Source organism: Oncorhynchus nerka, linkage group LG3, assembly GCF_034236695.1.
Source record: "Oncorhynchus nerka isolate Pitt River linkage group LG3, Oner_Uvic_2.0, whole genome shotgun sequence".
Lineage (NCBI taxonomy): Eukaryota > Metazoa > Chordata > Actinopteri > Salmoniformes > Salmonidae > Oncorhynchus > Oncorhynchus nerka.
In genome coordinates, this window is record NC_088398.1 from 46,816,446 (window position 1) to 46,832,141 (window position 15,696).

The 15,696-nt window shown below is 43.3% G+C and overlaps 2 protein-coding genes across 8 annotated transcripts in view; one reads left to right on the top strand and one right to left on the bottom strand.

Annotated features, from left to right (window-relative positions):
* Window positions 1-6,012, bottom strand: part of LOC115109434 (disintegrin and metalloproteinase domain-containing protein 23) — a 39,063-nt gene extending 33,051 nt beyond the window's left edge. For 4 of the 7 annotated variants that reach the window (XR_010461690.1, XM_065012800.1, XM_029634324.2 and 1 more), the window contains exons 1-3: window positions 5,705-6,011; window positions 4,617-4,843; window positions 3,775-3,851 (exon numbers count right to left, since the gene is read on the bottom strand). Coding sequence is in view for 4 of the 7 variants with exons in the window: in XM_065012800.1 (XP_064868872.1) it covers window positions 3,775-3,851; window positions 4,617-4,843; window positions 5,705-5,780 (380 nt within the window). In the remaining 3 variants the exon portion in view is untranslated. Of the gene's footprint in view, window positions 1-3,774; window positions 3,852-4,616; window positions 4,844-5,704 lie in introns of all 7 variants that reach the window. The other 3 variants (XR_010461692.1, XR_010461691.1, XM_065012801.1) reach the window with 2 other exon arrangements.
* Window positions 6,013-9,039: 3,027 nt separating this feature from the next.
* On the top strand, window positions 9,040-14,027 carry cmklr2 (chemerin chemokine-like receptor 2). The gene is made up of 3 exons (XM_029643993.2): window positions 9,040-9,289; window positions 9,878-9,997; window positions 10,238-14,027. Exon 3 carries the CDS (start codon window positions 10,272-10,274, stop codon window positions 11,352-11,354), a length of 1,083 nt encoding a protein of 360 aa, XP_029499853.1. The 5' UTR covers window positions 9,040-9,289; window positions 9,878-9,997; window positions 10,238-10,271; the 3' UTR covers window positions 11,355-14,027.
* The last annotated feature ends 1,669 nt before the right edge of the window (window positions 14,028-15,696 follow it).

Below are 15,696 nucleotides of genomic sequence, written 5' to 3' on the forward strand. Positions count from 1 at the left end.
AGAAAAACAGCCATGACAGGCAAAGAACATAGAAAAGCAGCCATGACAGGCAAAGAACATAGAAAAACAGCCATGACAGGCAAAGAACATAGAAAAACAGCCATGACAGGCAAAGAACATAGAAAAACAGCCATGACAGGCAAAGAACATAGAAAAACAGCCATGACAGGCAAAGAACATAGAAAAACAGCCATGACAGGCAAATAACATAGAAAAGCAACCATGACAGGCAAAGAACATAAAAAAACAGCCATGACAGGCAAAGAACATAGAAAAACAGCCATGACAGGCAAATAACATAGAAAAGCAACCATAACAGACAAAGAACATAGAAAAGCAACCATGACAGGCAAAGAACATAGAAAAACAGCCATGACAGGTATGGCATTGATACAAGTAACTAAGAATATCATATCCCTTTTCAAAATGGTGTCAATGAAGCAAGACATGATAAATGATTGTGTGAGGCTTTTGCTTCACCTTGAGCACCACTGTCCTCCAGGCTGTTCCCACCGTCTGACTCAGCGAGCCATGTCACACCACACCGTTACACACACTCAATCTGTTAGCTGACGACTGACTTCAAGAGACTGACATTTCTGCCACAATGGCGCTTTTCGGGGCAACCTTGTAGATCTCATTCAAAATACCCTCCCACCCCTGGACATACAGCACCTTTGCTGCAGAAAAGTAGAAAAAAAATACAAAAGAAGTGTCTTTGGAAATGTGCTTTACGTGTGTGACATTTTGGAGCGTTGCTCAGCGAGTGGGCTGGAAGTGCTGTGCACAGTTGGGTGTAGAGAGAGAGAGAGAGAGAGAGAGAGAGAGAGAGAGAGAGAGAGAGAGAGAGAGAGAGAGAGAAAGAAAGAGAAAGAGAGAGAGAGAGAAAGAGAAAGAGAGAGAGAGAGAGAGAGTCAAAGCACCAGTGCAGTGTCTGTGAGAGATTCCTGAGTGAGGGGCTATTTTTAGCTTGACGTATGAGGCAGGGAGAGGAGAGTGTGCCACAGCACTGTGAGTGTGTGTGTGAATGTCTGTGTACGTGAGAGAAAATGTGTGTATGTGTGCGTGCATGCATGTATGTGTGAGACAGAGACAGAGTGTGTGTGTGTGTGTGTGTGTGTGTGTGTGTGTGTGTGTGTGTGTGTGTGAGTGAGTGGGGAAGAGAGAGAGAGAGAGAAAGAGCGTGGAGAGGAGAGAGGGGAGAGTGCGGCATTGCAGAGTGCGGAGGGCTGGAGCAGTGGAACGTGAGTGTACCGAAGTGTGTGTATGTGTGTGTGTAGAGAAGGGAGGCCGGAGAAGTACATGTCGCAATGTGTAATGTGCAGCCAGTGTGTATGAGAGTGTTTATGTGTTTGGGGCCAAGGAGTCCTACCCTGAGGTATTTGAGTCCACAGGAGACTGAGTTACACAATGCAGTGGTAGAGGAGAGGGGAAAGACCAGAAACTGCAGGAGGTTCTGGGGCCTGGCGAAAGACCAGCTCCAGCCCAAATCCCCCATTGACACATGATGCTGTCATTGCTTTTGCCCTGGCACATGGAAATAATCAGTCTGCTCCTAATTGAATAGTGATGCTCAGGGAAAGGGAGGACAAGACATACTGTACTGCAGCCCAGACCACTGCATGACTGAATCAGCCCCAGATCAATGCTAATTAAAACACAGAGATATTATGAGACTAGTAGATACCCAATCTAAACCTACATTAAACCATCTGCATATAGGTTTTCCATGAAAACTATATAGGTTTTGACATTGAAATGACAATAAAACACAGTTCACTGTTAAAGGTATACCTTGGGATTTGGGCAATAAGATCCTTTATCTACTGCCTCAGAGTCAGATTAACTTATCAATACCATTTTTATATATATATATATATATATATATATATATATATATAATTTTTTTTTAACCTTTATTTAACCAGGCAAGTCAGTTAAGAACAAATTCTTATTTACAATGACGGCCTAGGAACAGTGGGTTAACTGCCTGTTCAGGGGCAGAACGACAGATTTGCACCTTGTCAGCTCGGGGGTTTGAACTTGCAACCTTCCGGTTACAAGTACAACGCTCTAACCACTAGGCTACTCTGCGTGCAGTTTGAAGGAAGTTGCTAACTAGCGCTAGCGCAATTGCTAAATAGTGTTAGTGCTAGTCTAAGGGTATCTGCTGCTAGCAGATACCCTTAGACTTCCAATTATTGTGCTAACGGCTAGCAGATACCCATAGACTTCCAATCATTGCGCTAGTGGCTAGCAGATACCCATAGACTTCCAGTCATTGTGCTAATGGTAGTTAGCATTGGCTTGCAAAACTACCTTTAACTTCCTTCATACTGGACAGAGATACATAAAATGGTATCCACAAGTTCATCTGACTCTGGGGAAGTAGAAAAATCCTGAAGTATCCCTTTAAGAATAGTCAACTCTATTATGCTGAAAATATGTTCTCCAGGTGCAGAAGTAAGATGAACAGCGAGCAGTACAAGTTGCACCCATTGGCAGGTTGCAGACCTATCTATATTTAGATCAGCATTCTCACAGCTACAACAGTGAGCAGAATTCATCCTACCCATAGACACAGACTAAAAAGACCTGCACCAAAAAGTCACACTCACATAATACTCACAATCAATGAAAACAACATAGGATCTGGTCACAAAGAACAGCTTCTCTTCACTTCCGCAAGGTTACTTATTGTGTAATTATTGTCTGATCAAAAACACATTTTCTCTTGATTAAATGCTATTGTTCAAAGCCTGACTGTTGGGACTGAGAGTAACAGGAAAACTAGTTTGTGTTGTGAGGCCAGGAGAAGTTATCAGGTCAGGGACAGGGCACCGACCCCTCATGTCTCGACATGCTTCCTGCTGTAGTTTATTGTGTGTGTGTGTGTGTGTGTGTGTGTGTGTGTGTGTGTGTGTGTGTGTGTGTGTGTGTGTGTGTGTGTATCATCCCACCTCCTCTGACAGCATTGGTCACCATGACCACTTCCCCCACCCCCTACCTTCCTACACATGGTCACCAAACCACACTACCTTCAAAGGTCAATGGCTGCCAAGAGTCTCCATGCTTCCCCATACCTATATTCAAAGACAATGCATTTCCCAGGCTCTTATATGAGTGCTCATTTAGCTCTAGGATATTATAATCAGCCCACAACATAATGTATGTTCATGGTCATAGGAGCTAATGTTCTTCATGTGACAGCTCTGAGAAGACTGATGGTGGACACAACATGAGGTCTACCATTGATGAGACACACAGGCAGTCTCTGTCAAGAGGTCCTGTTCAATCACCATAGCAAAGACTCATGAGGCCCTGCATTAACCTGACCGATAGTACACCTCATTACTAGTGAGGAAAATCACTTACAACTCCCTTGGAATCATTGGGACCTGTCACTTTGATTTAAAGATGACCCATCCAGCCCAACATGGTGCTCTCCGTATCAATGAGTCTAGCACGGCGGCCCTGCAGAACGTGGCTACTGTTGTGACCATGACCTTGATAACAGAAATTGTAGTTGGATGTGTTCCACACACTGGATCTGGATCAAAATGGAAGACTCTTCAGAAAATGACTCCTTATGTTTATATAAAATGACCTCTCTGCTGTAAACCATGAAATAACAACAGCTGGGCAACACCCAAATGCCTATATCCATCACTGTTAGCTAATACCCATGCCTATTTCAAAAGCTAAAAGATCCGCCTTCTAACCAAACCGTATTGAGTAAGAGAAGCAAGGTATGAAGTAGACAAAAACACTTACTTGTTTAACGTTAGGTCCAGTACAAATCTGGAGCCAAAGGCCTCTAACTGGAAACTGGCTTGAGCAAGGTGGACCGCCTGTGGGAGAGAGAACGTTAAGCACATCACAGGTCCTTGTTTTTAGTGTTTATCAGGTTGATTTATTTTCTAATTGTAGGTTTATTGGGAGAATGGATGCCATTGGTAAGGGTAATGGTAAGACTAGTTATACCACTATAAAAATTAAATGTATTATTATTATTAATAGTTATATAATTAGAATCTTATTTCTATGGTTATTTAATTGAGAAATTGTAACTGTAATGACTGTAAGGAATGCCATGCCAACTTCACTGCCGAGCCAAGTTAAGTAACTCCCCTGCATATCAAGTAAAATAGGGCATCACCCTCATAACATGGGAGAGGAGGGGAGGATAGAGCGAGACAATGCTCTCATTGATGATTCCTTCTATCATTTAAATCAAACTATACCCATTCATCCGTTTACTTTATCCAGTGTGCCAACATGGACAAGTGCACTGCCATTGGCAAGCATTAACCACCACTGCACTCCAATAGGTTCAGGGGCGGCAGGTAGCCTAGCGGTTAGAGCGTTGAGCCACTAACCGAAAGGTTGCTGGTTTAAAATCCCTGAGCTGACAAGGTAAAAATAGGTTGTTCTGCCCCTGAGCACGGCAGTTAACCCACTGTTCCCCGGGTGCTGAAGACATGGGATGTTGATTATGGCAGCCCTCTCTGATTCAGAGGGGTTAAATGTGGAAGACGCATCCAGTTCCACAACTGACTAGGTATCCCCCTTTCCCCAATAGGATAACAATCCCAAGTTGTGACCAGAAGTCGTACCTGGTCATGACCCTCTGTCACCTGGCTCCTAGCCCGGGTGTCCAGGTCATGGTAGGTGCTCTCTGAGTCCTCGTTCAGGTAGTAGATGAGCCGAGAGGGGTAGGTGATCACATGCTCAGCCGCACGGTGACTTGTGTTGCCTGTGGCCGCTGCTGCAGTTGCCTCTCGCTCCGACAATAATGACACTGCGTCCCTCTCCACCACCTCATTCTCTCCTCCTTGAGAAACTGCAGAAGAGGAGATACCATATGAGCATGACAGTCAGTCTATACTCTGCATAGCCCCAACATAAGGAAGCCTGTCAATCATAATCTAATCATGTAAACAATTGCTGCTACTGCAGGAAGTGATTATGACTTCCCCATTCCTCCAGGACACAATTGAGAGAGTTAAGTGTATAATGTTGTGTATTAGTACCATTACAGTATGGCAGTAAACTATGACATTCCTTTTTCAAGGTCTACCTAAAAATAATTATATGGGGAATCCCATAAACAATTAAATACAAATGTACATAAACTCAAAATAGTGTTAAATTGCACTACAAAAACCTATATTTTAAATATAAATTGAATATGACAGACTGGGTAGGCTTCTTCATGTTGTTATGCTGAATATTATTATACTAATGAAAATAGAACAGTTCAATTCATAATTAAATTAGCGCTTAATATAATAAAGGAGTGCCTTGTTAAGGTCAACATTAAGGTAAACTGCAACAGCAGTTTATAAAGGTGTTTTGATCTTTGAGGTACTAATAATTAGACACAATTGTACAGCTAAAACGAGTTCATCTTAAACATTTGTCTCGGGTTAACTTAGCTATATTTCATGTTCATAAACCTGAACAAAAGACGCTGAGGTGCTTTCGTCTGCCCCCTCTCTCACCGTCACTTAAAAGGGCTCGGCATATTAAATTGTCCTCCGGACACAGACAGATCCGTCCCAAAATAGAAACGGCATAGCGAGAAAAACCAACATATCTATCATAAATATCAGATAATGACACAAAGAAGCATGCGAGTTATTAAATGTAACTGATACCGTTATGAAGGGACAGGATTGGGCTAAGAATATGCAGTACATACCAATTGCCGCTATGGATGGATGGAGCCAGGACGCAAGAATGCTCACGAGCAAATTTGCCAGAAATATCAAATGCATGATTCATATTTGATATCTGAAATATCTTTATATCAACACGTCAACGCAGTAATTAGCTGGCGGCCCATTATTGCAGGGAAGATGTCGTTTACGGGTAATTCTTCATGTATCCAGTCAGTGGGAGAGAGGACTCCTGCAGCAACGGGCGGAGGGGGAGGGGGCGAATGGAAGGCGGTGGCCAGCCACTCGAATTCAACGAGCAGACTCCTCCTGATTCTGCATCCGCGCAAGTGCCGAGTCTGCCACAATTCAACACAAGTCCACCCTTTGCCCGCGCGCACATCGCACAGGCTCGTGCATGAGCCTTAAAGTAGCCCACATGCAGGTGATAGAGAGCCCGGGTCATCTGTTTTAAACTGCATCACATCCGTGCTGCAATTATGTACTCTGTCTATAGTGTATGAGGTCATACCTATTCTGATTCACACTCTATATTTTACATGGTCCAAAGTAAATGGTGAGAAGTTTTGTGATGTGGTGGTCTATGTATTTAGAAGGCTGATTAGTATTTTACTGTATTCTGCACCACAGTGTTTATCTCTGTCTAAACTCAAATTGGTAAGCATCATAACAGTTGGAGAGCTATTTTGATGAGAATTATTTAATTGTTTTGTTAATCATCTTGGCTTTCCCTTAAAAAATGTTAGTCTATTAGAACGCAGCAAAATGAGTGGGAGTGTTGTTGACATTAATATTTTCGTCATTTAGCAGATGCTCTCCAGAGCAACTTACAGGAGCAATTGGGGTTAAATGCCTTGCTCAAGGGCACATCAACAGATTTTTCATCTAGTCGGCTCGGCAATTCAAACCAGCGACCTTTTGGTAACTGGCCCAATAGGCTACCTGCTTGACCGAAGTCTATAGACCAGCATTTCTCAAACTCGGTCCTCCGGACTCCAAGGGGTGCCCGCTTTGTTTTTTGCCCTAACATTACACAGCTGGTTCAAATTATCAAAGCTTGATGATTAGTTGATTATTTGAATCAGCTGTGTAGTGATCGGGCAAAAAACAAAATGTCCATCCATTGGGGTCCTTCGGGCCTAGTTTTGGAAACCCTGCTATAGACTAACCTAAATGGGGTACACTATAATAAATTACTCTTTGGATCAACCTAAAAATAACTACATCAACTGGTTGCAAGTAAATGAGTTAGGCATTCTCAATTTTTTTAAATGACATTAGTTGAAACTAGATATGTGATTCAATGCCTGTTCAACTGTTATATTTGATTATTAACTAACCTATATTTCAAGTTGCAACCTATGTCAACTTACTTTGGTTAAACCTAATAAATAACATACATACAATATACTGTATACAACCAGTTATACCGTAGTTACTTTTACACTTCAGAATTACCCATCCACATTTCTTAAATTAGGTTACAAGTAATTAAATACATTTCCTGTTAATCAAGATATTATGTTGGTTCCATAACATGAAATATTGATTCCAAACACTTTCATTACATAAGACTTCCACATTAACTTGTTACAATACTGTAACCAAATGGTGACCACCTCATCAATAGTAACCTTTCCATGATCTTTAGTATTACAATACACAAATATAAACTGAATTTATAATCAAGAAAAAAAACTGAACACATTTTCTGGAATGACATTCACTTTCACGGGTGACCAAAAATAACTAACGTAAAGCCACGCCCCCACCCCATAGACCACGCCTCCAACTCTAATGATAGGCTGCCATCGCTAAATTGCACCCACCATATGCAATGCGAATGCAGATGAGGCGTTTCATTCAATTTTAAAAATCACATTGATCTTTCAAATTCTTTATTTGATTTCAGACAAATAGAATAAAATAGGTTGAACTGAGCAAAGATTAATTTTGGATCATACCAATCAGACAAATTACTTCAGATGAGAAAGTGCCATCCCACTTTTTACAGCAGTAGGATCTGTCTTGGGCAATTCTGTGTGATACAGATAGGATCTATATCACATAAAGATCACACAAAATTGCCCAAGACAGATCCTAGTTACTATCGGAGTTAGTGGGAGAGTATGTCTGCTTCACTAAGGCTGTGTTGCTGTGTTTTAAATATTTGATAAAGCTTTGCGTATCCTTTGCATAACACATGGCACCTCCAGATTTCATGGCCATCACACTCTTTTAAGCAGTCAATAAAATCCACACAGAGAGCTGCACTTCAATCATGATTTTAAGGTAGTGCCCAGTATGTCCAGTTCAAATAATGTATCCAACCGTGTGTAATTCCATAGGGTATTACACACGGTCACATTCATTGCTTTACTTTATCCTTATAGTTGCTCTTACAACTAGTGTATGAAGGTAGGCCCTACCCTCTTTTTACAAATACCCTTAAATGTAGGCATTTTAGAGGGCACCATCTCTGCATTTTGCTGCCGTAGGCTATTGCTGTCCATCCTTCCAGTAAGACCCTCCTTAGCATTTAGTAATCTCCAGGAGGATTGTTTGTCAGGCCTACTCATGTGTGCCTGGCAGCGACTGGCAGGCCTCTTGATCAAATCTATGATTGTTGCGCAAGCGTACGCACACACACACAAACAGACACACTCTCAGTATTTTACACACATACACACTGTCCCCCTATCGGTCCTGCGGGATCTGACAGCTCCCCCATCTGGGTTAAATGGGTGGGATGGTCAGCTAGGGTCGCTTGGCAGAGCCTGTTTTGTTATTTTAAGAGGCAAAGAGTGGTAAAAGTAAGCAGTTTTTCACATGAATTACTTCTTTGAGGGATTTAATTTGCAGTTTTTTTTTGGTATGCTGAGGATTTACATTTCCTAACTTATACTTGACATCAAATCTAATATCTGCACAAGATGATAATCATATATGCGCAGAGATTGTAAAAACAATAGATTAATGCAATATAATGGATTCGTGAAGACCAGGGTTACTCTAAACATGACATTTTGTGTTACTGATTTACACTTGCTCTGTATATTTTTCAGATGTTCTTTGTAAATACCATACACTGCAGTAAATCATGCTTACTATAGGCTTACTGGCGCTTGGAACTTCTGAGATTAAATTGCCAGTGGTCAGGCAGTCAGAAATCTGTCCTGACCTATTCTATAAGTAATGGTATGTTTAATATAAGTAATTTAGCGATTATTCTCTTAAACAAGGCATTCCTTTCCTCCCCATGCCAGGACCCCAAGTTTTCCTCATTCCTGTACAGTGCAAGTGATGCGTCAGTGGACGCGCCCACTTGGACACCGACCCAACTCTCCAGTATTTATTAAGGTGTAACGGGTTTACGCACAGACTCTAACGAGGATACTCGAACATAAGCGATACTCCAACCCCAGTAATAACATAGGGATGGAGTTTGGAATTTCATTAAAACGTATCACTCAGTGAGACATTTGTAAAATAGTGAGGGTTACCATAGAGGTAGCCTAACTCTTTTATGCTGCTTTAACTCTGAAAGTTTTCGTTTGGGTGATTTCGACTCCGAGACGGTTGGCGGGACATAGAGAAGCGACTGGGAGGTATGTCGACTAGAATGCTTTCATGGGTGTTGGATAACGCATAAGAAAATGGATAGCAATCGCAAAATATCAGATGCATTTTTTTCTGATCATTCAGACTGACCTTAACACTACTTATTAAATAGTTATATGTATATAGAACATACATCACGAACGTATATGTTAATAGTAGTTTCATAACTCAAGTATTGTATCATGTGGCAAATTATTTTAAAACAAAACACATTTTAATTATGCCTACAGTTAAATTCTGTTGTCATCGTGTTTTAGCTTTTGAGTTTTACTACTGTTGCCTTCAGTTTATCTGACCATAGACCTTTAAGGCCAAAGTTAGACTGAAGAGACTGTGTTGTCTGCAATTTTGTGGGTTGGAGGTCCGTTTGTACTGAAGAAAATATTGTGTTTAAGGGTCACGTAAGTTTACTTTGAGGCCCGGAAGAAACAGATAAGCAGGATCTAGTCATGATTTATCCATTTAACACCGTGCGTGTGTGTGTGTGTGTGCGCGCGCGCGCGTTTGTGTGTGAGAAGGGTGTAGGCACTCCACCTCTTTTTTATGTCGGCTCACTAATGATGACACTCTTCCAGGATAAGGACCCAGCTGTAATTAAATCTCACTTTTCAAACAACTGGAGGAACTGTGACCAGGACACTAACAAAAGCACATTTTGGGTAAAAAAACAAGTGCAGGGACATTTGCAGTACCAGGTGAGAAGCCACGATGTAAAAACATAATGGGCTACTAATGACAACAGTATCTCTTTTGCACATCTGCATGTTGTATTGTACCTCGATAATTAAAAACATTGTGTTAACATGTTATCAACGTGAGTAATTACAGGGCGACTACAGAAGTACAAGAGCAACTTAATGCAACTTACATTTTAACGGACAAAACCAATAACACATGTTGAAGGAGTGCATCTTATTTCTTTTTCTTTCTTACAGGACCTCTGCTTACAAAGGTAGTAGCGCTGCAGTAATGGAAGAATCCTCGGAAGACTATGACAATTACACCTATGATTATCTGGAGTATGGAGACTTGGAAAAAGAAAAAGGTGGATACTCTCAGAAGGAGGCTATGCACATCCTATCAGTTATCATATATAGTATTTCCTTCGTGCTCGGTGTCACTGGAAATGGAATAGTCATATGGGTCACGGCGTTTAAAAGCAAACGGACAGTGAACAGTATATGGTTGCTGAACATGGCTATCGCAGATTTTGTGTTTGTGCTCTTTTTGCCCTTCTCCATCGACTACGTCCTTCGAGACTTCCACTGGTCCTTTGGGCTGGTCATGTGTAAACTCAACTCGTTTGTGTCTGTGATGAACATGTACGCCAGTGTGCTCTTCCTCATGATTCTCAGTCTAGACAGGTATGTCTCATTGGTCCACCTTAGCTGGTCTCAGAGGTGTCGCACTATACGGCGAGCCTGGATCGTGTGTGGCTGTGTGTGGGGGGTGTCTGCTCTACTGAGCCACCCTACTCTGATATTCCGTGACACTATGCACATATATGGCAGGGTGGTGTGCTTCAACAACTTCAATGTCCAGGATGGACATACAGCTGCTGTGAGACATATCACGTTGGTGGCAGTTCGTACAGCAGTGGGCTTCTTACTGCCCTTCAGTGCCATCTGCGTGACTGGAATTCTCCTGGCAATCAAAGTCCACCAGTCTGAAGACTCTGTGCGCCTATCCAGCTTCTCTAAAACAGTTTCCGCTGTCATTCTGGCCTTCTTTTTTTGCTGGGCACCGTTCCATACTTTTAGTTTAATGGAGCTTTCCATGCACTCTTCAATGTTTCTACATACTGTTCTGAAGACAGGTTTTCCTCTTGCTACTAGCTTAGCCTTTTTCAACAGCTGTGTCAACCCTCTCCTCTACATGTTGGTGGGCAAGAAGGTTCGCCAGCTCCTGAAGCGCTCGTGTCTGGACATCACAAAGAGTTATCTGCGGGAGCTCAGCCAGTCCATCTCTGCAACTGAGTCGGTGACTGTGGCAGACGTCGGTCCTTCAGACATCCCTCCACCAGAGGAGCCCACAGAATCATCAACTGTATGATTATAATGCAGTACATCCTAAACTCACAGTTACCTGTAAACAGAAATCAACAAGAGCTGCTATTTTACCTTTGAGAGCCAGCCTGACCATTATTTTACCAGATGTGACTTATTTTATATTCTACTTCAGTGTAACATTTCTGTTTGTTGTTTCAGTTGGCTATTTCCAAGCAGCAATTACTCAAAGTGCCAACTTCTGTTGACTGTAAATTGCCCTCAGTGGAAAACCTGAGTAAAGTCTTGCACTAAAAGTATGACTTGCACAGGAAAAAAGAGGTAACTTTAATGATTTGAAAAAATAATCTGATCCTAATTACCCCAAAAACAAACAGGAAAGGGGGCCAACCATCCCCACAGCCTCTGGAACAGGAATTATTAGAAGCAGATCTACCATTTTCATAAACACTTTGTATTTAGATTTCGATCTTTAAACAAATCCAAGTTGGGAATTTGCAAATCTCCGTAGGCCTTTTCTTTCCCTTAGGAATATATTACATTGAAAAGGTATGTTTTCCTTTCTAAGCTAATTTCCTGTTACAGTGTTCTCTGTTATTATACACTATAAAAAATGCTGGGTTAAAAACATCCCAATGTGGGTAAATATTGGACAGAACACATGTTGGGTTATTTTGACCCAGCCAGTTGGGTAACAAACAACCCATTGTTTTCTTTAAAAGAGAAAGGTTGGGTTGTTGATGCTATGATCCACCGGGTCAGACCAGAAGACTGGAGGCGTGACTTAGTAGGGGTGTGGTTTTTAGATAGTTATTTTTGGCCACCTGTGAGGGCAAATGTCATTCCGATTAATCTGTTCTGTTTTCTTGTCATCACCTGTTAAGGTTGAGCACTGACACTTTTCAAATCAAATCCAATTTTATGAGTCACATGCACAGAATACAACAGTTGTAGACCTTACTGTCAAAGGCTTACTTACAAGCCCTTAACTGACAGTGCAGTTCAAGAAATAGAGTTGAGACAATATTTACTAAATAAAATAAAATAATTAAAACTAACACAATAAAATAACAATAAAAAGGCTATATACAGGGGGTACCGGTACCGAGTCAATGTGCAGGGGTACAGGTTAGTTGAGGTAATTTGTACAAGTAGGTATAGTGGCTATGCATAGATAATAAACAGAGAGTAGTAGCAGTGTTAAACAAAGGGGGGGGGGGTCAATGTAAATAGTCCGGGTGGCCATTTGATTAATAGTTCAGCAGTCTTATGGCTTGGAGGTAGAAGCTGTTAAGGAGCCTTTTGGACCTAGACTGGGCGCTCGGTACCGCTTGCCAAGCGGTAACAGAGAGAACAGTCTATGACTTGGGTGACTGGAGTCTTTAACAATTTTTTGGGCCTTCCTCTGACACCTCCCAGTATATAGGTTCAGGATGGCAGGAAGCTTTGCCCCAGTCATGTATAGGGCCATACGCACTACCCTCTTTAGCACCTTACGGTTGGATGCCGAACAGTTACCATACCAGCCGGTGATGCAACCGGTCAAGATGCTCTCGATGGTACAGCTGTCGAAAGTTCTGAGGATCTGGGGACCCATGCCTAATCTTTTCAGTCTCCTGAGGGGGAAAGGTGTTGTCGTGCCATCTTCACGACTGTCTTGGTGTGTTTGGATCATGATAGTTTGCTGGTGATGTGGACCCCAAGAAACTAGAAACTCTCGACTCGCTCCACTACAGCCACATATATGTGAATGGGGGCGAGTTCTGCCCTCCTTTTCCTGTAGTCCACGATCAGCTCCTTTGTCTTGCTCACGTTGAGGGAGAGGTTGTTGTCCTTGCACCACACTGCCAGGTCTCTGACATCCTCCCTATAGGCTGTCTCATCACTGTCGGTGATCAGGCCTACTGTTGTGTCGTCAGCAAACTTAATGATGGTGTTAGAGTCATGCACTCCTGAGGATCAGAGTGGCAGATGTGTTGTTGCCTACCCTTATCATCTGGGGGTGGCCTGTCAGGACATCCAGGATCCATCTGCAGAGGGAGGTGTTTAGTCCCAGAGTCCTTAGTTTAGTGATGAGCTTTGTGGGCACTATGGTGTTGAACGCTGAGATGTAGTCATTGAACAGCATTCTCACATAGGTTTTCCTTTTGTCCAGGTGGGAAAGGGCAGTGTGGAGTGCAATTGAGATTGCACAATCTGTGGATCTGTTGGGGCGGTATGTGAATTGGAGTGGGTCTAGGATTTCTGGGATGATGTGGTTGATGTGAGCCATGACCGGCCTTTCAAATCACTTCATGACTACCAACGTGAGTGCTACGGGGCGGTAGTCAATTAGGCAGGTTACCTTCGCTTTCTTGGATACAGGGACTATTCACTTCCATGCTGGGTTGACTCAGCAGATGTGTTTTTAATGTAATCCGTAGGTTATTTTCAAGAGGCATGGCTTTCATGAGAGTAAATGTCATTCCTGTTCATCATGTTATATTTGGTAAACTTATAATATAGACATTCCTTTAATATTCTTTGAATATGAAATTAATAACAGTATTTAACTATCCCAACATTGGGATATGCATCAGCACTTGAACAACTTACATTTACATTTACATTTAAGTCATTTAGCAGACGCTCTTATCCAGAGCGACTTACAAATTGGTGCGTTCACCTTAAGACATCCAGTGGAACAGCCACTTTACAATAGTGCATCTAAATCTTTTAAGGGGGGTGAGAAGGATTACTTTATCCTATCCTAGGTATTCCTGAAAGAGGTGGGGTTTCAGGTGTCTCCGGAAGGTGGTGATTGACTCCGCTGTCCTGGCGTCGTGAGGGAGTTTGTTCCACCATTGGGAGGCCAGAGCAGCGAACAGTTTTGACTGGGCTGCGCGGGAACTGTACTTCCTCAGTGGTAGGGAGGCGAGCAGGCCAGAGGTGGATGAACGCAGTGCCCTTGTTTGGGTGTAGGGCCTGATCAGAGCCTGGAGGTACTGAGGTGCCGTTCCCCTCACAGCTCCGTAGGCAAGCACCATGGTCTTGTAGCGGATGCGAGCTTCAACTGGAAGCCAGTGGAGAGAGCGGAGGAGCGGGGTGACGTGAGAGAACTTGGGAAGGTTGAACACCAGACGGGCTGCGGCGTTCTGGATGAGTTGTAGGGGTTTAATGGCACAGGTAGGGAGCCCAGCCAACAGCGAGTTGCAGTAATCCAGACGGGAGATGACAAGTGCCTGGATTAGGACCTGCGCTGCTTCCTGTGTGAGGCAGGGTCGTACTCTGCGGATGTTGTAGAGCATGAACCTACAAGAACGGGCCACCGCCTTGATGTTAGTTGAGAACGACAGGGTGTTGTCCAGGATCACGCCAAGGTTCTTAGCGCTCTGGGAGGAGGACACAATGGAGTTGTCAACCGTGATGGCGAGATCATGGAATGGGCAGTCCTTCCCCGGGAGGAAGAGCAGCTCCGTCTTGCCGAGGTTCAGCTTGAGGTGGTGATCCGTCATCCACACTGATATGTCTGCCAGACATGCAGAGATGCGATTCGCCACCTGGTCATCAGAAGGGGGAAAGGAGAAGATTAATTGTGTGTCGTCTGCATAGCAATGATAGGAGAGACCATGTGAGGTTATGACAGAGCCAAGTGACTTGGTGTATAGCGAGAATAGGAGAGGGCCTAGAACAGAGCCCTGGGGGACGCCAGTGGTGAGAGCGCGTGGTGAGGAGACAGATTCTCGCCACGCCACCTGGTAGGAGCGACCTGTCAGGTAGGACGCAATCCAAGCGTGGGCCGCGCCGGAGATGCCCAACTCGGAGAGGGTGGAGAGGAGGATCTGATGGTTCACAGTATCGAAGGCAGCCGATAGGTCTAGAAGGATGAGAGCAGAGGAGAGAGAGTTAGCTTTAGCAGTGCGGAGCGCCTCCGTGATACAGAGAAGAGCAGTCTCAGTTGAATGACTAGTCTTGAAACCTGACTGATTTGGATCAAGAAGGTCATTCTGAGAGAGATAGCGGGAGAGCTGGCCAAGGACGGCACGTTCAAGAGTTTTGGAGAGAAAAGAAAGAAGGGATACTGGTCTGTAGTTGTTGACATCGGAGGGATCGAGTGTAGGTTTTTTCAGAAGGGGTGCAACTCTCGCTCTCTTGAAGACAGAAGGGACGTAGCCAGCGGTCAGGGATGAGTTGATGAGCGAGGTGAGGTAAGGGAGAAGGTCTCCGGAAATGGTCTGGAGAAGAGAGGAGGGAATAGGGTCAAGCGGGCAGGTTGTTGGGCGGCCGGCCGTCACAAGACGCGAGATTTCATCTGGAGAGAGAGGGGAGAAAGAGGTCAGAGCACAGACTTAATTTATTAAGCTACAAGTGTCACTACTCAACCTGAAGATATACAATACAACAGAACA

Bases quoted from the DNA above. Each gene is read 5' to 3' on its own strand.
- cmklr2 (XM_029643993.2), top strand. From the start codon at position 10,272: ATGGAAGAATCCTCGGAAGACTATGACAATTACACCTATGATTATCTG.